This window comes from Heloderma suspectum, chromosome 3 (assembly GCF_057233095.1).
Source record: "Heloderma suspectum isolate Gila_16-S chromosome 3, 16-S_ref, whole genome shotgun sequence".
Lineage (NCBI taxonomy): Eukaryota > Metazoa > Chordata > Lepidosauria > Squamata > Helodermatidae > Heloderma > Heloderma suspectum.
The window spans coordinates 182,951,427-182,977,059 of NC_139460.1; the positions used below are offsets into that span (position 1 = coordinate 182,951,427).

The following is a 25,633-nucleotide window of genomic DNA, read 5'->3' on the forward strand; positions in this document are numbered from 1 at the left end:
TTCCTCTCCATAGGCGACGGCGACGACGGCAACAACGCCGCCTTCTATGGAGGAAGCTCCCGGATGTTCTCGGTCCGTTGTTTCCGGCCGCGGAGGAGGCGCTTGCAGGCCCGGGCCCCGCAGCAGCTCTGGTGGCGATGTCGGAAGCTTCCGCGTCCTGCTCCGCGGCGGGCGGCGGGGGCTCCGGGTCCTCTGCCTCTCTGTCTCCACGGGCGCCGGAGGAGGAGGAGGAGGAAGAGCGCGGCTGGAACGAAGCCCAATTCCGGCGCTATAGCTTCGAGACGCGGCCCATCCCCAGGCTCCGCCACGGAGACCCGCGCGCCGAGGAGCTCATCGAGAACGAGGTGACGCGCGGAGACTGATCTTCCTCCCCCGATAGAGTGAAGGGGATCCGAGCGGCGGCCACTGCCCGAGTCTCCTTCGCTCGCCCTCCGCTGTGCCACCAGCCGTGGCTGCTGTGCCTTCCGTAGGGTTGCCAGGCCCTCTGAGGAGGCCCAAACCCTGGAGGCAAATTTTGGGGGTTAGGGCGTGTGGAGCCTGGTGGGGTCAGGGAAAGAGTTTTGTTGTCCGCGCGGTTCGGAGTCTGCAAAATACACGCCTGTTTGCTTGCCCACACGAACCCATGCTATTAATATTTGGTACTTAGACTGCCCGAAAGAACAACCAATTTTCTTCAAGTTTGTGAAAGATTTTTTGTCTTGTTAGCTGGAGACTGTTTCTATTCACAGGAAGGGACTAGCTATTTGCAAGACTACATGCGGGATCTAAATGTTATTCCTTCTCTAAGATTACAAAAAGTGCAAGCTTTAGAGATCTCCAGGCAAGTGAGGGTGAGGGGAGAGAAAAATGTTGACTTGATATTAAAGTCATGAAGCCTGCATGGCCAGAGTATTAAGATGAAATGTGAGAAGAGGATGCAGACATTTATTTAGGCTTTACCAAGTGCTGTGATGGTTTCAGGTTGCACATAGAACTGTCATTATGACTGCTGGGATGAAGAAACACACAAGCAGTGCTTGATCCCTTGCCTTTGAAAATAAAAAAATCCAGTTACCTGGAAATGTCTCCATCCTTAGGTGAAACACAAACGTCATTTGGTAGGTAGAAAACAGGAATAGAGAGAAACTAGACAGTTCTTATATGAACAAAGCTAGATATGCTTTTAGATGATGTACTAGGTTAAAAAAAGTCAATAGAAACCAAACTGGGCAGCTTTACCTAGTAGTTGGAGGGGATGAATTCTCAGAAAATAAAGTCCCACCTTCAGGTGGTATAAAATCCTGTAGTCCAGCACCTGGAGGGCACTCTGTTGGGGAAGACTGTTATAAGGCTGGGTTGTGTGTTTACAAGACTAGAAGTGTTGTTCAGCACAGTGTCATTGCAGGAAGGGAGTTGGGAGCAGGCAAGAAGACCAGGTGGCGGGCAGTATCTTCCTTTCTTCAAATAACTATTTGTAAGTCTGATGTATTCTCCATCTGAATGCTTTTCCTGCTTTCATTGCCCAGTTCCTTTTCAAGCAATCCCAAGTTCTTTAATTACCTTGTTGTGGAAAAATGATAAATTTAGAGGAAAGTCGGTATTGTTCAATTCTAATATCTGAATGTCTTTGCTGAAGAATTGGGTATTTTGTGTTACAGCGAAATTTATTTATTACATTTCTATACTACCCAATAGCCGAAGCTCTCTGGGCGGTTCACAACAATTAAACCCACAAATACTGCATACAATATAGAATTTAAAAGTTTAAAACTACAGCATAAAAGTAAAGCCAGAATAAAACTTAGCAGCAATGCAGAGATTTAACGTACAATAACAGATTTAAAACAACAGAACTAAAAGGCTAAAATGCATGGGAAAATAAAAAGGTTTTCACCTGGCCCTAGAAAGAGAACAATGTAGCCGCCAAAGCATCCTGTCTGGGAAGCTCATTCTATAACCAGGGTGCTACAGCAGAAAAGGCCCTCTTCTTGGTAGCCACCCACCTTATTTCCTTTGGCAGGGGCTCCCAGACAAGGACTGCTGAAGATGATCTTAGGGTCTGGGCAGCTACATATGGGAGGAGATGATCCTTCAGGTAACCTGGCCTCAAGCCATTTAGGGCTTTGAATGTTAATACCAGCACTTTGAACCAGGCCCAGACATGGACTGGCAGCCAGTGCAGATGGAGAAGTACTGGCATAATATCAAGTTGGCCAGGCCCTGTTAATGGTCTTGTTGCCCTATTTTGGGCCAGCTGAAGTTTCTAGACCGTTTTCAAAGGCAGCCCCACATATCATTGCAGTAATCCAGACGAGAGGTTATTGGAGCATGGATAACCGTAGCTAGGCTATTTCTGGCCAGATAAAGACATAGGTGGTATATCAGCCTAAGCTGATAAAAGGCTGTCTGTGCCACAGAGTCCACCTGTGCCTTGAGTGACAGTTCTGGATCCAAGAGCACCCCCAAACTACGAACCTGATTTTTTAGGGGGATTACGCCCTCCCACGAACAGGTTAAATATCACTTAGCCAGGCAGACAAAGCACCCACTAACAGTACCTCCGTCTTGTCTGGACTGAGTTTCAGTTTATTGGCCCTCATCCAGTCCATTACCGTGCTCAGGCACTGATTGAGAACAGCCACTGCCTCACCTGGCTTTGATGAAAAAGAGAGGTAGAGCTGGGTGTCATCCATGTATTGATGACACCTCAGTCCACACCTCTGGATAACCTCCCCCAGTGGTTTCATGTAGATGTTAAACAGCATGGGGGATAAAACAGAAAACCCCATAGCATAGCTGCCAAGGCACAGAGCAATAATCCCTCAGCACCACCTTCTGGAATTGGCCATCCAAGTAGGGTCAGAACCACTGCAGGGCAGTGCCTCCAAATCCCAGCCCAGACAACCTAAAGTTGCTGAGAGGTCCAAGAGAACCAACAGGGCTGTACTCCCCAGTTCCTCTCCCGGCTAAGGTTATCCCACAGGGTGACCAAGGCAGTTTCCATTCCAAAACCAGGCCTGAAGCCTGATTGAAATGGATCTAGATAATCAGTTTCATTCAAGAGTGCCTGGAGTTGTCTGGTAATCACCAGACAAGCACTTTGCCCAGGGAGGGGATAGTGGCTACTAGGGATGGTGGAGAATTCTGCCACGGATTTCAGTTAGGCCGAATGCACTGGCATTCGGCCCCCCCAAATCTGTGGTGGAACAGCCTGCCCCCCCCCCCGCCCCCCACGGATTCCCCCCGGGACGAGACTTACCTGGGGTGGATGTTCCAGATGGCAACGGTGGCTTTGGCGGCGGCGGCTGGTCTTTCAACCGGCTGCTGCAGCCACCATTTGTATTCTGGTCTTTGCCGTGATAGGCTACGTAAGTGTTTACGTAGCCTATCATGGCAAGCCAATAAAAAAAAAAGCATACGCAAATGGCGGCGGCTACAGCGGCCACCATTTGCGTTCCTTATTTTTCGCCGTTTTAGTCTATGTAAATATTTACGTAGACTATTACGGCGAAAAAAAGGGGAACGCAAATAGCGCCCACTACGCTATTTGCGTTCCTTTTTTATTCGCCGTTTTAGCCTATGTAAATATTTACGTAGACTAAAACGGAGAAAAATAAGGAACGCAAATGGCGGCCCCCGTAGCCACCACCATTTGCGTACACCGTTTTTTTTTTTTTTTTACCCAGCCGTGATAGGCTACGTAAAGACTTACATAGCCTATCACGGTTCCCTGGCTGGACACAAATGGCGGCCACTACAGCAGCCACCATTTGCATCTGTACCAGCCAGTCTGTGGCTGGAAATCCGGCTGCGGACGGCCCTGGCCTGGCTGCCTGCTCCGCGGAGCTGAGCTGGCTGTCGAGGATTCCGGGGGGGGGGACTGGATTGCCTCCCCCCCCATTGAGGATTCCAGGGGGGGGGGACTGGATCGCCTCCCCCCCCCATTGAGGATTCCGGGGGGAGGGACGGAGCGCCTCCCCCCCCCACAAACACAATCCGCAAAAAGGTAAGTGACTTTTCGTACATCCTAGCGGCTACCAGCCTATAGTTGTTAACATCAGGGTCCAAGTTAGGCTTTTTCAGGAGTGGCCTGATTACTGCCTCTTTTAAAGAGGCTGGCACCACTCCCTCAAGGAGGAATTTACAACCTCCTAGACCCAGCTGGATATCCCCTCCTTATTAGATGTAATAAGCCATGAGGGGCAAGGGTCAAGCACACAGGTGGTCGACCAGACTTGGCCAAGCACCTTGTCTGCATCCTTGAGCCTCAATAACTGCAACTCATCCAATAAAACCGGAGCACGCAGTGCTCTGGGCGCCTCTACTAATCGAACTGCATTAACTGTGGTGTCCAATTTGTGACGAGTCTGAGCGAATTTTTCTTTAAACTGGCATGCAAACTTGTCACAGCATGCTACGTAGGGTTCCACCATTTCTCTCCCTGGCCTAGATTGTAGCAGGCCACAGACCCACTCGGAAAAGCTCTGCTGCCACCCTCACTGCCACAGAGTAGGCTCGTTAATGAGCTCAACCTGTGTTCGGTCAGACTCAACGCAAGTATTCCTCCACCTGCGTTCTAGCCATCTTTCCTTTTACTTCATTACCCTCAGCTCAGGTGTAAATTAAGGAGCTGGCCAGGCTCTGCTCAGAAGGAGAAGGCACTTGGGTGCGATTGTGTCAACTGCCAGAGTCATCTCTGCATTCCACAGAGATGGACAAAATGATTTAAGCAGTAAGCATCATTATGCTTTTTTTTTTTGGCATTCTAATGTTCTGCTAATCTCTACTGGCTTGTAGAGTCAATTTGCTGAATAGTTGTGGCTACTTCCTTTGTGGATGCCTATTGAGGTCTTTTCACTTGATCATCTCCCTGATCTTTTCCCATTGCATGTTTTAACTTCTAAAACCAATCTGAATATTTGTGGTTGTGACTAATGCATCTCCTACCTTTTTCTCAGAAGTTTGCATTGACATGCTTTGTATTTTCTTTCCAGGAGCCAGTGGTGCTGACAGATACGAACCTGGTATATCCTGCCCTAAAATGGGACCTGGACTATCTCCAGGAGAACATTGGGAATGGGGATTTTTCGGTATATAGAGCCAGCACCCACAAGTTCTTGTATTATGATGAGAAGAAAATGATAAACGTTAAGAACTTCAAGCCCAAGTCAAGCAGGGAAGAGATGAAATTCAGTGACTTTGTTGAGCAGCTCCAGGAAATCCAGCAGCAGGGTAGTGGAGAAAGGTAATATCTGAGGATGGGCTAGCTGTTTGGTCTTGTTGTGGGCAATAGACTTGATGACAGAGAGCAAAGGGGCCTGTGTTGTATGTTGCTTTAGGTTCAGTGCTGCTGCTAACAGTTTGTTGTAGTCTCCCCTCCTCCCCCATTTGAAAGGACACAGTCTATCTTCAGAAAGATCCTGGCATTTTAGTTTTGATGATTGGTTTGTTTTTGCAAGACATATGAAAAGCTCAAAGAGGGATTTATCTTATTTGCTTACAATCATTCTTAGTTATTTATTTACTATAATACCTGAACTATTCTGCATTTGTCCCTTTGTGAACCTACTCTTACTACTGGGGCTGGTCTGGCCACAGGACACCCTGAAGCATTTCTAAGGGGCTAGGCCTGCAGGAGATGTTGGCCCTGGCCAGTTGCTTGCAGGGTTGCTGAGTTTACAGGGGAACAGGGGTGAGGCATTCTGCATTTGGGGGTTGGACTCGATGGCCTTATAGACCCCTTCCAACCCTACTATTCTACTATTCTATGATTGCACCGCAATTCTGTTACTGTGCAAAATGATCCAAGATGGGTCTTCTAATTTCCCTTTTTACAGAGTCAAATCCTGAGCCTGCTGCCTTGAAGGGAGTTTTTGCTTCCACTATGCACAAGCTTCTTTCTGAAGCAGCAGAATCAGATATCTTCATATTGTGATAGATTCAGGCTTGAAGGGGAAGATTAAAGGGGCTTTATCTCCCTAGTGCTCAGAATGCACTTAAGTCTAAGCTATAACTATTTTTAGCTGTTTAGAAGTATACAAAAGGGCAGTGTACAAAAATGATAGAATCAGTTTTAAAAATTGTCTGCATTAAACTGATATAATAAACAAAAATAATAAACAAAAAACAGTAAAAAGTAATAAAATAATTCGGGTTTAGGCAGCAATTCTAACAGGTTCTCTCATCAGGCAACCTTAGGTGTGTTCCTTTGTGGAGCACTCAGGGTGATGGGGAAAAGAAGTATTCTGCGCTGTAGTGGAATGTTTTGGAAAGTGTGCAATTAAAATTGAGAAAGTGGCTTCAAAGGAGAAAGTGCAGCACAGAGTGAGGGAAGAGAAAGGAGTCTTTGCTTCCTATTTTTCTTGATGGAGGAAGGGGAATTGAGGAGTCTGAAGCACTACTTGACTGCTGCCTATGAAAGGATAGAAAAAATATGTGGTCTGGATCCAGAATGGGTTAGTCACATTTCAGTCCTATTGAATTCAGTGGGACATACTTTAGTCATGGCTAACTTATCCCATTGATTTCAGTGCGAGTTAAACATTACTAACCTAGTCTAGATCCAAATCAGTACTGTGTTTAAAACATTTGTGTTCTTCCAATCCAGGTCTCAAGGCAGCTTCCACCAACCCCTCACCCCCAACCCCCTCTACAATAAAAAACAATACAATATGGTTTACAGTATTTTAACAGTATCATAAATGGCTCAAACTAGTAGATCCTACAACAGCATTAACCTAGGACTACATAGCCAGTCAACAGCTATAGGCCTTTTGGAGGAGATAGTTCTGCATTGTATCTGAAAGGCTGCAAGAATAGAACCTCTTCAAAGCTCACTGGAAGTCATCTCTTTGTCATAGAGATGATGCTGTACCCCAAATCCTTGGTGATCTAATTTGGCATGTTCATGTAGATGTTAAAATGAGTGGGGAACCTCAGGCCCAGGGGCCAAATCCGGCCCTTCTGGGTCTCCAGGTGGTCATGCCCCCTTTCCCTGGCTCCAAACCAGTTGTTTGGGGGTCTGCTGGCTTTTGTGCAGTTTTCCCCCTAAAGTGTTGAAATGCCTCTCCTAAGGCTTAGTTACTGGCAGTAAGAGGTTTAAGCTTCAATATGCTGATATTTAGTGTATTTTTGGCCTGACCCTCTGTACCTTTGGTCCCACTCACCACTGAAATGTGATCTCTGAGAGCTTATGTGAAATGTAATCCAGCCTCTATTTAACACACACTGTATTAAATATTATGGGGGATGAAGTAGAGCTCTGCAGCATGCCATAGCATAATTGTCCTGGGGCAATGCAATAGCCCCCTCCCCCCATGGACCACCTTCTGGAACCAGCCATCCAGGTAGGAATGGAACCTACCTGGATGCAAAGTCCCCATCTCAACCTCAGATAGCTCTTCTAGAAGGATACCATGGTCTATTAAAAGCCACTGAGAGGTCCAGGAGAATTAGTGCTCCCCTGTCCTCCTTCTGGCATAGGGTGACCAAGCTGTTCAGCGCCAAAATGAGCCCAGAAACTAGATTAAAAGCAATCCAGGTAATTTATGTTATCTAAGAATGACTGGTTTGAACAGCCACCCAGTAATACAATGTAAAAGTGTGGCTTTCCCCTGCTTTTTTTCCAAAGGCCACTGGCCGGTTCATATTGACAGTCCTTCAGACCATATTTTTCTCTGCTGTATAATAGTGCTGTTCTGCATTTTTGAAATATTTTGCCTGTGCAAACTTAGCCTCTGTTTATCGGGCATCTTTAGGAGGATGTGCAGTTGCTGCAGAGTTTGAAGGGTAATGAGAGAAACGATAAATGAGATCTTACTTTCCGAGCACATATGCTTAAATTTCTCTCCCTTGTTTTCTGGGATATACAGGTTGTATCTGCAGCAGACCCTGAATGACACAGTTGGGAAGAAAATTGTGGTGGATTTCCTGGGCTTTAATTGGAATTGGATTAACAGGCAGCAGGCAAAACGAGGCTGGGGTCAGCTGACATCCAACTTGCTACTGATTGGCATGGAAGGTAACAAACCTGTCCTCGTGCTAAATGTGGATAAAGGGCTTTGGTCAATTAATAGTGCTTTATTTTTATACCCTTTTAAAGCTACCAGTATAGAGAACACCTGGAGTATTTCTATTGAACACAAACGTCTAATGACAATTTTACAAAGGACACTGAAGTCAAGGCAGTTAGGAATTCTGTAATGCTACCAGGCTTCATTCTGTAATGAAGCACAGGCTATTTTTTTTACTGTAATCTCTAAACTAGGGGTGGGCAACTTGTGGCCCTCCAGATGTTTTGCCCTAAACCTCGTGTCAGCCCTAACCAGCATAGCCAATGCTGTGGAATGGTGGGAGTTGTAGACAAAACATCTGGAGGCCCATAAGTTGCCCATACCTGCTCTAAACCTAAGGGATTGAAGGGTGGAGTGTTTGGAAGCCCAAACAAATACGGAAAGGCTACATTCTAGGCAGAGTTTAGTGCAGGGATGGTTTTTTTCACCCTGAGGGCTGCATACCCTCCTAGGTAACCTTCTGGAGGACATAAGCAGGTGGTGGGTGGGGCAAAGCTCCACGTGTGTGTGTGTACTCACATGCACACACAGGAAGATGCCCACGTATTGGGTGTGTGTACCTGGGGAGATGTTTTAGTGGGATTGCAGCATTAGAGGGAGGTTAACCATTTGCTCCCCAACTGCAGCCTTCCTAAATCCATCCCCCCTCCCCCCTGCTGCAGTTAAGTTTGGCTCCAGTGAGAGCCTCTTTTCAAGCCGAATTGCTGCATGGAGGAGTGAGGAAGAATAGCTAGGGACTGATCTGGGAGGCCCCATGGGCTGTAAGTCTCCTTTATGAAGAGATTCTTGAAATGGGGGATATTTGAAAAGATAATCTGCACTCCTTTTTGACTTGATTTGATATGTATTCCTGTCTGATATGTTTGATACTATGTGATTGCACAAATAGGTAACACAGCAGTCAGCTGCTATGAAGCACCTTCTGTACATGGGCATTCTTTCTTGCCCTTTTGTGTTTTATCACCATTGTTGCCAGAGTATTCTCAGTTCTGCAAGAATCCAAATGATGCAGTTGTTAATAGGTAAAATGTATGCAGATGAATCCTTTATGTAACTGAACGTACTGCTGAGATTTCCCCTAATGGACTTTGATTTACTTCCATGGAGGACTTTGCTCTAACCTTGCCAATGAAGTGTGCACCCTTTTGAAAAGTGGAGATAATAATAATACCCACCTCTTAGGGCAAGCTCTCACAATAATGTTAAAAAAACATTGCTTTGCTTTATATAGCTCTCTGTATGGATTATCATAGGTACAGGGTACTCTAGCCTGTGGGCTAAATACAGCCCACATGGTTTCCCATCCAACCCAGCAACTTCTTCCTCAGCCCAGCCCCCTATCCCAGCAGGAAAAACTCTCATTGGCAGCTTGTCAAAGAAGAGAGCTTTGTCTGCTGGGGAGAAAGGGCAGAGTCTGGGGAGCAATGATTCAGTTCTGCTTACCTCTGAATAGTAGGGCTGTGCACGGACCCCTCGTTTCTCTTTGGATGCTGCCTCGGACCTTCTGAAGGAGCCCCACTTTGCTTCTGACTGATTCAGACCCCATCCGCTTCACTTTGGATCCGAAGCAAAATTCGGATATCCGAATCATTCTGATATGATGTTTTCCCATTGTCTTGAACTGGAAAATAGAAAAGGCCATAATGTCTTCAGTTTACAAGATAAATACATGAAATTTGGGGATTTGTTGTCCCCCATGGAGCGGGTTCTACCTGCCAGTTTGGCCCAGTAGTGTTTGTGCTAGGCGGAGTTAAAATTTGATTTTTTTCAACAAAAGCTCTCAAAACAAAGAGCTATAACTTCACTGTTTCCACAGAAGTGCATGAAATTTGGGCACCTAACAGCTGCCATGGAGGTGACTGAACCTGCCAAACCTCAGACAGTTTGGCCCAGTAGTTTTTGTGGTAGGCACAGATAAAATGTGCTGTTCTCAGAAGCTCAAAGGGCATAAAGGGATACTCAGAAGTTAGGTGTTTAAGTCGTGATTAGGAGGAGGTCACTATCCCTAATCTCTGCTGTAGGTTTCTTTGAAGTGCAACTCCCTCTCCCTTAGTCCTACTTCCCTATTCAGCTTCACAGTGGATGACCTCAGGCTCTCTTTGGCTGAATGGAATACACATTACCTAGGAATACACGTTACCTGGACGTAATGTCCATCAGTAGGCTCCCCTACTCCCCTAGGCTCCACTACAGAAGGAGATGCTGCTCCTTTGGGAACAGTGCTGCTGCCTGCACCAGCCTCCTCAGACCTCCGGGCACTGCGACTGGCCTCCACACTCTGCTGCCCTACACCAGGACACACTATCCAGACTCAGGGCGACCCAGCTTGGCTACCAGTGCTGCTGGTCCCACCAGCACCTCGCCCACCTCTGCCCATGCCAAGGCCCCAAAGATGCCTCATATTGGGCTTGCTTTGCCCCACAGTGTAGAATAAAATTTAAATATGATGTGTAGTGCTTTGCCTGCTGTTTTTCGAAACGTGGACCGTGTAGTGCATTGCCACATACTTTTTGCTTGTCCACAACATAAGCGCGCATATGTGCATACACACGCACGTGCGTGAGCAAAAGAGAAGGAAACACTGAACTACCTAAAAGCAAAGGGGGGATGACATCTATAATCCTAACAAGAGAAAAGGGTTTTTAATTTTTTATTTATTTTTAGGGAAAAGAAATAAGAAATGGGAAGGGTCGGAATACAGGAATTGAGAAGGGTGGTGTTAGAGGGGAGCCAAGAACATGGAAAGGAAATATACACACACACACACACACACACACACACACACACAGAAAGTAAGGGAAAACTAATGGTTGAGAAGGGTGGGTGGGGGGAGCTAAAGAACAAGGCAAGGGAAGGAAAACTAAGGTACTTTTTAGCATTTTTTTGTTTTTTTAAATAAACAAGAAAAGAATGAAAGATAAACTAGAGAAAGCAGGCGGGCGGGAGACAAAGAACCAGGCAAGGAAAGGAGGAAACTCAAACTAAGTACTTTTTCAATGTTTGGCTTTTTAAATAAAGAATCTACAAAAGAAAGAAACAGTTGAATTGGGAAGGAAGAAGAACGATAAAAGTGCAGCACAAACACATACACACCACTCTCTCACATAAACCCCCACCTCCAACCAGCACGCTCTCTCTCACAGTGAAACAAACGAAGGCTGATTTCTCCAATATATCCAGTATTCCCCCACAACTGTCACTGATTAGAGACTGCTGGGTTAAGTTCAGCGTAATTTGGCAACTAGAGTTGCCATTTGGTGAGGCTCACCATTTCCCTCCTCCCCCTCTGTTTTCCTCCTCGCCCCCTCCCTTATCTTTCATAAGTTGATACCTTGAGAGACAGGCTGTCTGGGAATGGCTTCAGTAGCTCTGAAGCTCCAAGGCAGACCAAGGTGCCTTGGCAAGGAGCTGCTTCCCTTTGGGGCACCTTGGTGCTGTTCTGATCTGTTTCAGACCACACCGAGGCACCACTGAAGCAGCCCACTTGGCTTCAGGATTCGGACTGAAGTGGTGCACAGCCCTACTGAATAGGCTAAAAATGGGTAAGAATAACATTTTGGCCCCATCCATTTTCCCTTTAGCTAAGCCTTCAGAAGGAATCTGGCCTCCAAGACGTTTCCTAGTTTGGACTTTGGCCCTTGGACTGAAAAAGGTTCTTCATCCCTGGATTGTCATGAATCAGGACGCATCTCCATTGCAGCCTTAAAGCTGGCTTTGTATTTTTAATGGCAGTGGCTTCCCTTAAGGAATGGTGGGAACTGTTGCCTGGTGTGGGTGCTGAGAATTTGGTTTGTTTCCTGGCATACTCTCAGAACTTTGGCTTCTTGTGGCTTGCATATAGTATAGGCATGCCCTCAATATTAATGTTTTAGTGTTGGGAGAATCTTTTCAAAAGTTAAGGCGAGGATGTTTGTTTTACAATGACTGTTTCAGCCTTTTCTTATGTAGGGAATGTGACTCCTGCGCATTATGATGAGCAGCAGAATTTCTTTGCTCAGATTAAGGGATACAAGCGGTGTATCCTGTTTTCCCCTGACCGATTTGAGTGCCTCTATCCCTATCCTGTGCACCACCCGTGTGACCGGCAGAGCCAGGTGAGGTGACATCTGGGCCAAATGACCTCCATTGCAGAAGGGTTTGGAGGATAAAAAATCTGTGCTGGTCAGATGGAAGATTCCCACAGGCCTTCATGTTCTCTCTAACAATGACCAACCATTTGCCTGAATGAAGGTCACAAACAAAGCATGATTTGCTGTTACTTTTCTGTTGTCAGTGTCTCCTGTATGCTGTAGTAATTTTTAAAACCATTTATAGTCCTGGCCAGGGATAGCATATGGGTGTGATAGAATTTGCCTTCCACCAAAATACCTACAATACCTACCAGCAGGGCTCCACAAATTACATCCAAACTTAGCCACAAATTAACGCTGCTTAAAAATATGCAATATAAAAACGGCCTCTGAATGGATGCAGGGTGCCTTTCCCTTTTCACCCAGCAAGTGGCAGCCTGACCTTCCCACACGAGTAAGAAGAAGGGCTAGTAGCACAAATGACAGTGTTCTGCCTGTGGGGCAGTATCCAACTGTGTCATTCTGCTAGTTTCTGAACTTTGCACAAGAAGAGAATCCAACTAAAGCTACGGTTATGCAGGCGTGCTCGTGCAACTGGTTGTGCAGCAAAAAGGTTTGGCAGAGCTCCGCTAGCACTATTTGAGTTTGCGGAATGACCCTGTTGGATACTGCCCCATAGGTCTGAGCCCTGCAGGTCTCTTTCTGAAAACTACAACTTTTCCCCACTTCCCTGGCAAGCCCCAGCACAGCACAGCAAATACCTGTTTTTAAAGCCAGGGTTAAAAAGGCTAAGAGATGGTCTTTCCCTCTCTGCAAAAGAAATCCACTCCAGATTTCCTTTCCTTCCTTCACCGTAGGAGTTCCCCTCTGCTTTCTCACATCCAGTCAGTCAATTTATAAAGCAAACCATCCTGCATAGCAGTCTACCTGAAACTGCCATGAAGTGGCAGGAGCTTGTTGACTGGGAGGTATTTGGAAAGAATATCTTGTCAAGGTGAGGGGTGGCGGCTCGGGCTGCACAGGTTCTTTAGCAGCTGCTGAGTTCCAGGAGGAGGGTGTTTGGGGATGGAAGCAAAAGGGACTGTGAGAGGGGAGCAGCTTTTCATGAGGGACACGGGGAGGGGGACACGTGTTTTAGTTTTAGAAAAACTAAAACAATTTTGAGCACACCAGAGAGAGACTGAAAATGGTATGGCCAAGTATGCCCCCCCCCCCCTCCAGCGCACCTATCAGATCTGAAATATTCCCAGAAAAAGAAGGAAAAGGAAAGAAATGCTTGCCTGATGCTATTCAGAACTAGAGAACCTCCTCTCTCCCCAAAATCTACTTCAGGTTCCCCTGGCATCATAATTTAGCTACTGTAATGCAACCTCCCTCCCTGAGTATTCTTGCTTACCAGTATCAAATACTTTCTCACCATTGGTCTTTTGGTGAATAAATCTGTTGAAGGCTGACCACTGTTATGACTGGAGGTTTCCCTGAATGCCTCTTTTTGTTTGGCTGGTTTGTTTGTTAAAAATATTTTTATACTGCCCCTCATCTTACAATATTGAGGCGGTATGCCAAATGTAATAAAAATCCTAATATGATATACACTAATAAAATATCAACTGCAGCAATAAAAGACAAGAAATACATACAATAGACTGCTCAGATAAACCACTTGAAAATGCCTGGACAAACAGGTTTTGATGTGGTGCCGAAAATAGTGTAATGTCAGCGTCAGTTGCTTCCCTAGGGAGAGTTTTCCACAGTTGGGGTGTTACCACAGAGAAGGCTCTCTCCCTTTTTTTGTCACATAATGTACCAGTGGTGCTTGGAGAAGAACCTCCCCTGAAGAACTTGAAGCATGGGCAGGCTGCAGTAGGCAGAGTCAGATATTTGGGTCTCAAGCTGTTTAAGCCTTTAAAGGTAAGCACCAACAACTTGAATTGGCCTTGGAAACGAATAAGTACCCAGTGCAGCTCTCTTAGAACTGGTGTTGTATGACTCCACCTGGTTGTACCTGTTACAGTCCTGGCCACTAGCTTCCAAGTTGTCTTCAAGGGCAGCCCCACATTCATTGGGCAGAATTAGCACAAATGACGTTGCGTTAGCGGAAACTAGGTTCTGAACTACACGAGAAGAATCCAACTAAAGTTACATTTGCATGAAAGCAGTTGTGCAAGCAGTTGTGCATTATGTTTGCGCATTCAGCCTGGACAGCCAGTTGTGTTTTCCTCTTGGGCAACTGGGTATGCAACAGAAAGATTCAGTGGCGTTCCACTAGCGATATTTGAGTTTGTGGAATGACACCGTCGGATACTGCCCAAGGTATTATAATAATTCGGGATTTACCACAGCATGAATCACTGTGACCAGACTATTCCTGTCCAGGAATAGCTGTATTTAGTGAACCAGGTAGAGCTGGAAAAAGGCACTCCAAGGCAGCAAGGCTGTGGGGCCTCCAAGTGATAAAGCTGAATCAAGGCGTATCCCCGAACCATGCACCTGCTCTTTCAGGGGGAGTGCAGCCCTGTTTAGAACAGACAGGAATACCCACTTCCTTGACATGAGAATCACCAACCTACAAGGCCTCCGGCTTGTTGCTATTGAACCTGGTTTATTGGCCCTTACACAGCCCATTACCAAACCACTGGTTCAGAACCTGCACAGACTCAGATGACATGGAGAATAGAGCTGAGTGTTATCAGCATACTGCTGACACCTCACTCCAGATCCACTGATGACCTCATGCAGTGGCTTCATATAGATTAGGTGGGGGGAACCTGTGGCTCTCCAGATGTTTGATCCCAACTCCCAACAACCCCAGACTGCATGACTGATGGTTGGGTTGATGGGAGTTGTAGTCCCGTTTGGAAGGCTACAGGTTCCCCACCCTGATATAGGTGTTAAAAAAGCATGGGGGATAAGATTGGCCTTGCAAGACCTCAGAGCACAACTGTCATTGAGTCAAGCAGAAATCCCCCTGTGCCACTTCCTAAAATTGTAGTAGTAGAACCAATGTATGATTGTGCCTCCTACACCCAAGCTGCAGAATCTATCCAGAAAGATACCTTGGTTGATGGTACCAGTAGCCACAGGGAGGTCAAGGAGAATCGACAGGGTCTTACTCACACTGTCTCTCTTGTCACAACCAAGGGCAAACACGGCCATTTCAGTGCCAAATCTAGGCCTGAATCTAGAGTACAATGGGTCTAGATAATCCACTTCATCCAAAAGTGTTGAACCACCCTCTCCTAGAGAAGTAAAATTTCTGGAAATATTGAGACCATGGACAAAAAAGGTTCCTGTTTTTTCAGAAAAAAATGGGAATTTTGGGAAAAATCGAAAAACAAGCAGTAAGTGCCCTTTACAGATCTAAAGTCATTTTGTTGTTTAAGAGAGCCTTCCCCAACCTGATTCCCTCCAGATATTTTGGACTTCAGCTCCCATCAGCCTCAGGCAGCATAGCCAGTCATCAGGAATACTAGGCATTGTAGTCCAGAGGGCACCAGGTTAGGGAGGGCTGCTTTAGGAACATAAAGCAGCTTTTCTGTTCCTAAAGTTATTTTATGTATAACTTAGTTTGCTCATAAAATCATTATATTTTAAAACTTTAAAAAGTAAACTCAGTAAATTTGTAATTATTGTTTGAATAGATTACAACTATATTAAATGACTGCTACAGCATCAGAAACGCAGGACTCTATAGAACAAAACCCAAACTGTCAAGAATGCACAATGGTGACTCTGTTGGGAAACTGAGCATAAAGGTCTATCAGTAAAATATACTTTAGATCAATAATTTTAATAAGGAATGAAAGAAATAACTATGCTGGGAATCATACAGGGGCAATTAAAAAAACCTTTTCTCCCATTGCTTCATTATTTCCAGACATTTTACATCTCTAGTCTTTCTATAGTTTTTAGAATTATTTTGTGGGGAGTAAAGGCTGGGTGACAATATATAAATACTTTGTCTTAAATTCTAAAAGAAAATATTTCATAATGTTCAGTTTTTCCAATTTTTCCGGAAAAAAAAACAAAAAATGGCCCTTGGAAAAAAATGGAAAAAAACATCCTCGTTCCCCCCCCCCCTCGATTTTTTCTGTTTCTTTTTCCAGTCCTTCCCATCTCTACCCTTCCAAGACTATACCGAAAAAGGGGATATTAATGACTGGGTGATAGTTATCAAAATCACCTGGGTCCAAAGAGGCTTTCTTAAGGGGTGGTCACACAGTCACCTCTTTCAAGGATGCTGATACCATGCTCTCTTGTAAAGAAGCATTAACTACCTCTTGGACCCACCCAGTCAATCTGCGCTGGCTAGTTAATGAGATGGATAAGGATGAAGAAATGGAGGTGGTTGCTACCCCCCTCCAAACACTTTGTTCACATTCTTGATCAACTGAAATTGATCCCACATGTCCAGAGCACTGCCTAGTCTGGTTAACTCCATTGGAACTGTATCAATGAGAGTATCAGGTTCAAAGCAAATATGAGCAACTTTATTCTCAAAATGCATAGCAGATTTGTCACAGCAAGCCTCTGAGGGTCCAACACATCCACACCTAGGTCTGGTTTTAACAGCCTCTCAGAAAAGCTCTGCTAAATAGCTACTCAAGGATAGAATGGAGGTGGAGAAGTAAGACTACTTCACTGCCAGCACAGCCAGAAAGTAGGCACAATAAGTAGGCACTGTTTCATAGCCCATAGTTCCCTAGTAAAACAGGGAGTTGGTTGGGCTTGGCAGCATAGGAGGAGGTGCTTGGGAGTGATTGTGTTAATAGCTCTTTCCATCTCACCATACCATAGTGAGACCAGGGCCTTGATAGGAACACCAGCCATGTTAACTGGAAACTCCCCGAGAGCATTCAGGAATGCCTTGTATTCCCTAAGTCTTATAGAATCATAGAATAGTAGGGTTGGAAGGGGCCTACAAGGCCATCGAGTCCAACCCCCTGCTCAATGCAGGAATCCGTCAGGGCATCCCTGACAGATGGCTGTCCAGCCTCGTCTTGAAGGCCTCCAGTGTGGGAGAGCCCACCACCTCCCTGGGTAATTGGTTCCATTGTCGGATTGCTCTAACAGTCAGGAAGCTTTTCCAGATGTTCAGCCGGAATCTGGCTTCCTGTAACTTGAGCCCATTATTCCGTGTCCTGCACTCTGGGATGAGCGAGAAGAGATCCTGGCCTTCCTCTCTGTGACAACCTTTCAACTACTTGAAGAGCGCTATCATAGTCTTCTCTTCTCAAGGCTAAACATGCCCAGTTCTTTCAGTCTCTCTTCATAGGGCTTTGTTTCCAGTCCCCTGATCATCTTTGTTGCCCTCCTCTGAACCCTCTCTAGTTTGTCTACATCCTTCTTAAAGTGTGGTGCCCAGAACTGGACACAGTACTCCAGATGAGGCCTAACCATTGCTGAGTAGAGGGAAACTAGTACTTCCCGGGATTTGGAAGCTGTGCTTCTATTAATGCAGCCCAAAATAGCATTTGCCTTTTTTGCAGCCACATGACATTGTTGGTTCATATTCAGCTTGTGATCAACAACAATTCCACGATCCTTCTCGCTTGTAGTGTTGTTGAGCCACGTATCCCCCATCTTGTAACTGTGCATTTGGTTTCTTTTTCCTAGGTGCAGAACTTGGCATTTATCCCTGTTAAATGTCATTCTGTTGTTTTCTGCCCAGCGCTCCAGTCTATCCAGATCACTTTGAAATTTGTTTCTGTCTTCCAAAGTATTAGCTATCCCGCCCAATTTTGTGTCATCTGCAAATTTGATCAGCATTCCCTGCACCTCCTCCTCCAAGTCATTAATACAAATGTTGAAGAGCACTGGGTCCATGACTGAGCCCTGCAGTACCCCACTCATTACCTCTCCCCAGTTTGAGAAGGTCCCATTGATAAGCACTCTTTGAGTCCGATTCTGTAGCCAACTGTGGATCCACCGGATCATTGTTTCATCTAGCCCACTTGGAGCTAGTTTGCTCATCAGGATATCATGGGGCACTTTGTCGAAAGCTTTGCTGAAGTCGAGGTATATGATGTCTACAGCATTCCCACGATCCACAAGGGAGGTGACTTGATCAAAAAATGAGATCAGATTTGTCTGGCAGGACTTGTTTTTGACAAATCCATGTTGGCTTCAAGTAATCACTGCATTGTTTTCAAGGTGCTTACAGACTGATTGCTTTATGATCTGCTCCAGAATTTTCCCAGGGATTGATGTCAGACTGACTGGTCTGTAGTTCCCAGGTTCCTCCTTTTTACCCTTTTTGAAGATAGGGACAACGTTAGCCCCCCTCCAGTCATCTGGCACTTCCCCCATCCTCCATGATTTCTCAAAGAGAATAGCCAGTGGTTCTGAGAGTTCTTCTGCCAGTTCCTTTATGACTCTAGGAGCAGTTCATCTGGCCCTGGAGATTTGAACTCATTCAAAGTAATGAGGTGTTCCTTGACCATATGCCTGTCGATCTCAAGCTGCAATCCTGCCCCTTCAGCTTGTACTTCGCCTTTGCCAGGGGGCTCATAGACCCTCTTTTGGGAGAAGACTGAGCCAAAGTAGGAATTGAGCACCTCTGCCTTTTCTTTGTCATCTGTTATTGTTTTGCCATCCTGATTTAATAGCTGAACCACCATTTCTTTCCTGTCTTCTACTCTGCACATAGCTGAAGAAAGCCTTTTTGTTGTTTTTAGCATCCCTCGCTAACCTCAGCTCATTCTCAGCTTTAGTCTTCCTGACGCCATCCCTGCCATTTTGTGCTACCTGCCTGTACTCTTCCTTTGTTACTTGGCCTTCTTTCCACTTCCTATATGTGTCCTTCTTTGTTTTCAGGTCATCTCTAAGCCTTTTGTGAAGCCACATTGGCTTCTTCTGTTGTCTTCCACCTTTTCTTCTTGTTGGAATTGCTTGTGATTGAATTTCCTTTTTTTAAAAGCTCCCACCCATCTTGGACACTGGGATGGACCATCTTAATCAGTCCACCCACACCTCTGTGAAGGGGAATGCCACTGTCAATCAACAGGAAGTGGTCTGACCATGACAACTGAGTTTATCCACCTGCCTATAGTACAAATTTGTAGTCCTTCCTATTATTATGCTGATGTGCAATTAAGGCAAACATTAGCTCTTACTGTCTTGTACTTAACCACTTCTGCTGATGTTCAGCTGAAGTGGTATCTAACAAATCAGGTATGATTTATTTGGTTTATTTGATCTGTCAGTAAAGACCAAATTTTGTAATTTTAGTCTATAGACAAATGGGCAACATGTGGGCTGCCTGAGGGCCCCCTCCGATATTGTGGCCTCCACTGCCCCGCTGCTGCATTTGCCACCAAAATACGGCGGGTTTTCCTTTAAAAGAAGGCGTGCACTCCCCACGCACCTTTTTAAAAGGGAAATCAGCATTTTTTCATGCAGTGCTGCCAAATTTTGGCAGCAAATTCAGCGGTGGGGTGTGGTCCTGGGGTGGGAGGATTGGCCCCTGGAAGTTGCCCACCCCCGCTATAGAGTTAGGCTTTCCTAGTTTAATTCTGTCTCTTATATGCAGCAAATTATAGTCCCTACTTGTAAGATCTCATGCAGCTCTTCCTTTTCCTTCAGGGAGTTTGACGGGTGGGAATGAGCATACTAGGCAGAGTCTCCTGTGACTTTAGCCTCTTCAGTGATATGTTCTTCTCTTTTGTTTTGCTAGGTTGACTTCGACAATCCTGACTATGAGAGGTTTCCCAATTTCCAGAATGTAGTTGGCTATGAGACAGTGGTGGGCCCAGGCGATGTGCTTTATATTCCCATGTACTGGTAATGAGCATAGCTGGAGAATGGTTTGGGTTATGGGAATGGCTGGCAGCTACAGCAGAATCCAGGGCCAGATTCAGAAATGGAGTTTAGGGAACACTGGGGCTCTACCTGTGCCTCTTTTGCCTCAGTTTAACTGTGAGTCTAATGGAATTTCCACCTTTCTGTGTATTCTGTCACCATTAAAAAGAGAGAATGGTTCCCTTTGCACAGGGTAAGGTGGATAAATATTTTTCCTATATGTAAGGAGAGATTTAAAAAAATAAAAATATTCCTGACACTTGCTTATAGACATGGAAATCTGAATACAAATTGCATACATTTTCCTATTTGGGGGTTTTGAATTTGGGGCATGCACGTTTGCACATTTCCCTTTGGACAGTAATCTGTGGCCATCCTGGGAATATCGGCCAGTGTAAAAGAGATGCTTCCAAGGAGATACTTTTGTCTGCTTGGGTGGGAACAAAGGCTAGTCTGTCCCCATTGGTTCTACTTTGCCAAGAACTACAAATTGAGAGTGATCTTATGGGGAGGGTTTCCCTTTAGTGTGGGTAGAATCCCATGGCATCCTTCAATTTGACCCCAGGCTGCTGTTGGTCTTCCATACACCTGACTTCATGGAATGTAAATGGGAAATGGACTGGGCAGGAATTCCACAGAAGTTAAAAGTAGTATATGAAACTGGGAAAAATGCTGCCTCCTTTCAGTTCCCCATAACAGTTTTCGACTTAAACCGTAACTGAACAGACTTTAACCAAGCTGGTGCTTAGGGAGAGGAGCTGGCTTTCTTTGACAGATAATATGCATGCAAATGTATGTTCATTCTTGGAGTATGAGCTATTGTGTAACTTAAAACTGATTACTCCCCCCCCCCCCATGTCCTAGTGTATTTCCCTAGCATGGTGTACATAGGTCTGAAGCCAGGGGAATAATAGGAGTAGAGAAGTCTCAGCTGAGCTATATGTGTTTATGCTGTAGCACTGATGTTGACAATGTTGACATTTACTGTGCAGATAGAATCAGGAATGTAAACAGTTCTGTCCTTTCTGTGGCTCCGTATAGGTGGCATCACATTGAGTCTTTGCTGAATGGGGGAACTACTATCACTGTGAACTTCTGGTACAAGGTAAGCATGTCTCTAGCTTATGTTGCTAACAGAAGAAAGCTTTAAGCATGAACTGAGTGGAATCTAAGACCTGCTGCTTCAAATGTTGTATATTGTATGGTGCAATGTGGTATCTGGTGCTGCATTATGAAGTCTTTATTCTGCATACACTCACTTCTGAAGGCTGTTTAAGAGACCCTAGAGCCACATCAGCTCTGTCAAACCTGACCTGGATTCTTAACTCAGTTTCTTAAATACATTCCATGATCACATAAATGATTTCTGTGTGGTATTGGGTTCTTTATGTTAAAATAGTGAACTGTCAACCTTGGTTGCTTCAGGGCGATGGTTTCCCAGATCAGTATTGTGTCTTGCCAACTTGCCAAAGCAACTCTTTCTCATACCATATGTGCTGTTCACCAGCCAGTAGTATACCTGCCTTCCCCTTATCCAAGTTTTGGATTAGCTTTTGCTTCCAGTGATGGCGATACGTTAGTCTTTCGAACAACATAAAGTGCTGCAAGCTTGTGTGGCCCTGATTTTCCATGTGGTCTTCCTGCTGCCCTGGGACCAGGGAACTGAGTGAACACTGCCAGCCAATGTCAGGAACTGCTTTATTCTCCATGTTTGGAAGCTTTCCAGTTTGAGAAATCCCTGCTTGAGAGTATTATCGTGCATTTTTAGAAGAATGTTAATGTGTTGTTGTTTTTCCAGGGTGCTCCGACCCCCAAAAGGATTGAGTATCCACTAAAGGCTCATCAGAAAGTGGCTATAATGAGGAACATAGAGAAAATGCTGGGTGAGGCCCTTGGAAACCCACAAGAGGTACAGTACAAACCTGGAAGCTGTTCCTAGGAGTCAAGTGGCTGAGCTTGCACAGCAAATCTTTAGTTCAGCATTCAGATGGGTCCCTGAGATTACCAAAACACAGAGGACCTGATTCTGTAGGTCCGTTGCAGTTCCTCAGCAGTGTAGGGAGGCTTACCATGGAAGGGTGGGGGTGGGGGGTTATGGAGAGGAGAAAAGAGACTGCAAATTATGCCACAAAGTACAAAGTGTAGCTTTTAGTATGGAATAAGTATTGGGTGTATTTTGGGTGATTTGCCCAAACCTGGTTTAACTTTTATATTTAGCATTGTCTTTGTAATTTGATCTCTCAAACATTCAGGTTTGGATAATAGCCTGACCCACCAATGTTTCAGGGGATGAAAATGTTTAGAAGGTCGTAGGCTTAAGTCAGGAAACCTTTTTGGGTCTGGGGACCAGATTGCCTCCCCACTGACTGAATGACATGAGGGGGCAAGGCCCCATCTGTGACGACAGGGATGGGGGCCACACACCCTGTTGTCACTGGGTTCCCAGCTGAAGCTTCGCCAGCTTGGCGCCTCAGTTGGGGAGCTGGCTTTGCCTGGACTTTCCCAGCTAGGGAAAGTGTGGACAGAGCAGAGCCCTCCAAGACACCGGCTTTGCTGCTGCTCCTCCACATGGGGAATGCAGGGGAGGAGTGAAGCAGATTTATCTGGCTTTGCTCCACCATTGCCTTCTCTGTGCAGGGAAGGTGAAGGAGCAGCAGCAGCTGTTCTCCCCCCTCTCCTTTCTGAGGGGGCAGGGACCCACAAGCTAGATGGGCCAGCCTGGAGGGCCACATTTGGCCTACGGGCTGGAGGTTCCCTATCACTGTCCAAGGAATTCCACTATGTTACCACTAAGAATTTTTTAAAGAAGTGATTACATCACTGGTATTAACATAGCAATAAGAGGTGATGGTGATCTGAAGGGCTGCTGTTCTAATTGGGGATTGGGTGGAACTGGCAAGAGTTTTGAAGGTTGAGCCCCAAACCTGTTTTCCTTTATTAAGAATGGGTGGGGACACGTACTTACATTCTTGATTTGAAAGATCAAGATCATTCTTTCCAGCTGAGTTTACGGTTCTTTAGCATGGCAAAACTTCTGATTAGTTCAGTTAGCATTTCTGTAGATTGCAGTGGTTATGTGTTTTTTTGCTCCGAACAGGTGGGTCCCTTGTTGAATATGATGATTAAGGGGCGATATGAATAATCCTTGGCCAATGCAGTGATGGATGTTTGAGCTGCTTCACAGACTTCTGGAAGATACCGAGCGCTAGTATTGCACGCAGCACTTAAAAGACTAAGGGGCTCCTGGCCCACCTCTGCCCCACTCTGCACCAATATAGGGAATGACTGGCATCATAAACCTTTCTGTTCATCCTTCTTTCAACTTCACTGAACCTTCCAGAAGAATTCTAAGGAAGAACCCATCACCAATAACTGTTTGTTCCCTGCCTGCCAAGATATAGAGCTTGGCACCTGGTACTTGATTTAAAGCATTATGAACATATTTGGGAGGAAGTAGAGTTCAGGCTGATCTTACCAGTCTCTTGGGTTCATTCCACAAGTTGGTGTCTGATATTGCATGAGGGGTGGACACGCTAAATCCCAGTCTGGAACTGAGAGTCACGAAGTGTGGGGTGGGGGGAAGTGATCTCTAGGCCGTGAATACTTCAGTTGCTTTATTTTGTCTGGGCAGTAGAAACAAGTGCATGATGGCATCTGTGTAGTTTCCTGTATGTGAGAAGTAACTAGACAAGTCATTTTGATCTTCCCTCTGCACTTCAGCGTTAGAAATCCACCTAGAAAATTTTCACCTGCAGGCCATCTCATCTCTAATATTTAGTATCCATATTTTGTTAAAGGCAATGTTTTCATTGATGGCATAACTGAATTTAAAGCACATTTAAGGTTACAAATGGATGAAGGGGAGGTAGGGATGGAGACGATGAGGTCTTCCAAGTCTGCTATATTGCATTGACATCAAAATCAATATTCCAGAGGGCATGACCTCTAATTCTGCTAGAAAACCAGGCCAAAATCCCCATGCACACATCTTCCTTTACTCCACTCAGGATATTGGTTCTTTGGACAACCCACAGTGAGTGTTTCTTTTTTCAGTAGAACTCTTGTGTGTTGTATTTTATCCTTATAGTTGCATAGGAATGTTAATTCCATTCCATCCTCAGCCTTTTGCATCCCAGATCAAGCGATGGATGAATAGGTGGAGAAGGGAGAGTAGCAAACTTGCAGTAACATTTCTATTGCAGTGGTTTTTTCAGCAGACACCACTGGGTCCGATGGAATCCTATATCCTCCATTCCATGCTGTTTTCCCCTAACTGGAGGGGAATGTGAATGTCGTTGGTTTTACTTCATCAAGATAAGAGTGCGGAGTTTATATCCCAGATGATTAAGGAAGAGTTGCTTCCCTGACATAATGTCTGTTGCTTTGCCATAGAGGAGACATCACTGGAGAAGCTTAGCTTTTCCCAGTGAGAGAAGACATGGCTAGCTTGCTGGCACAACACCTGGGCATAACTACTTTTTCTGGGGCAGACCACTTTCCTACCATTTACTGTGAATTCTCTATACAGTAGCTGAAGTAGTACTGAAGAAAGCTGGGGTGTTTCAGATTCCACTGGGCCGGCTAGGTGTCTTTAATGGGACCTTGAAGAGCCACGGAGCTCTACGAGCCACAGAGAGGCAATGGAACACCAGTGTTGTTGACATAGTGTGATAAAGATCAGGAAAGGGGTGGCTTCTAAAGAGCAAGATTGGACTTTGTAAATGGTAGTACCAATAAAAATATTCTGCCTTTGGCTAAAAGCAAAAGCAATCCCCATGCTTACTGGAATGTCTCCTGGATGTGCAGCAGTATCAGCCGGAGTGCTACCCAAGACTGGAGCTGTTTGTGGAATTTTGTTATTGCATAGAACTTATGAAGAAAGAGCCAGGTGCCTTGGAAGAAAGAAGACAGGACTTTAATACAACCCTCGGATCTCTTTTCTTTTTGCCAAAGGTGTAACTTTTCAAAGTTTCTAAATAGTTGGTTTTTTTAAAAAAATTGTTGCACTTGACTGGTGCGTAAGCTCAGTTTACAATGCACTGACGGACTGATTTAGTTACTGTCTCTTTTTTTAATCCTGTGCTTTCTGATGCCCTGCTATGGTATTGGGGAAATCTGTGTGTGTTCTGTGATGTGTGAGAACACATGGGAAAGGCATAATACCTTCTGAAGTGTAGTTCTTAAAATACAACCATTGTTGAATGATACAAGTGTGGGCTTTTCTTTGTTCTACATAACTTATATTCCTCCTCCTTAGGAGAGAGTTCCTCAGGACTGTGGGAAAGGAAACCCCTATGAAGGTTCTGGTACAAGCCAGCTTTGCAGTGCTCACACTCAGTTGTGATATTGTTACAAGAACCTTGTGTTTGTTTATATCAGCCCTTTCAAAGGAAGATCATTGCACATGGTCTCCTGGAGTACAACTGAATAGGTTTTGAGCCTTTCAGTGAGTTTTTCATGCCACCTTAGCAGATATATCTAGACCAGTGGTCTCTAACCTTTTTGGGCCCATGGGCACATTTGGATTTTAGAGGAAGTGTTGGCACTGTAACAAAATAACTGCTGTGTGGAGTAGGGCATTCACAAAATTTACTTCTGCAACAAAACATCCATTCTGCCTTGGACGGAAGAAGGCCAGCTAGTATGGGGAAGGCCCTTGGAGGCAGTTACCTTTCAGTATGTTCTGGAGGAGTTGGGCCTCCCCGTCTAGCT

General features: G+C 45.3%; 1 protein-coding gene across 2 annotated transcripts; it reads left to right on the top strand.

Moving 5' to 3' along the window:
* The first annotated feature begins 79 nt into the window (after positions 1–79).
* Positions 80–25,131, top strand: HIF1AN (hypoxia inducible factor 1 subunit alpha inhibitor). Of its 2 annotated transcripts, none has more exons than XM_084845155.1 (8): positions 80–344; positions 4,974–5,224; positions 7,851–7,999; positions 11,985–12,145; positions 19,797–19,903; positions 20,963–21,026; positions 21,720–21,830; positions 23,019–25,131. In XM_084845155.1, exons 1-8 carry the CDS (start codon positions 138–140, stop codon positions 23,061–23,063), a joined length of 1,095 nt encoding a protein of 364 aa, XP_084701281.1. In that variant the 5' UTR covers positions 80–137; the 3' UTR covers positions 23,064–25,131. The 2 variants fall into 2 exon arrangements, with proteins under 2 accessions (XP_084701281.1, XP_084701282.1); XM_084845156.1 differs by having other exon boundaries at positions 12,000–12,145.
* Positions 25,132–25,633: the final 502 nt, after the last annotated feature.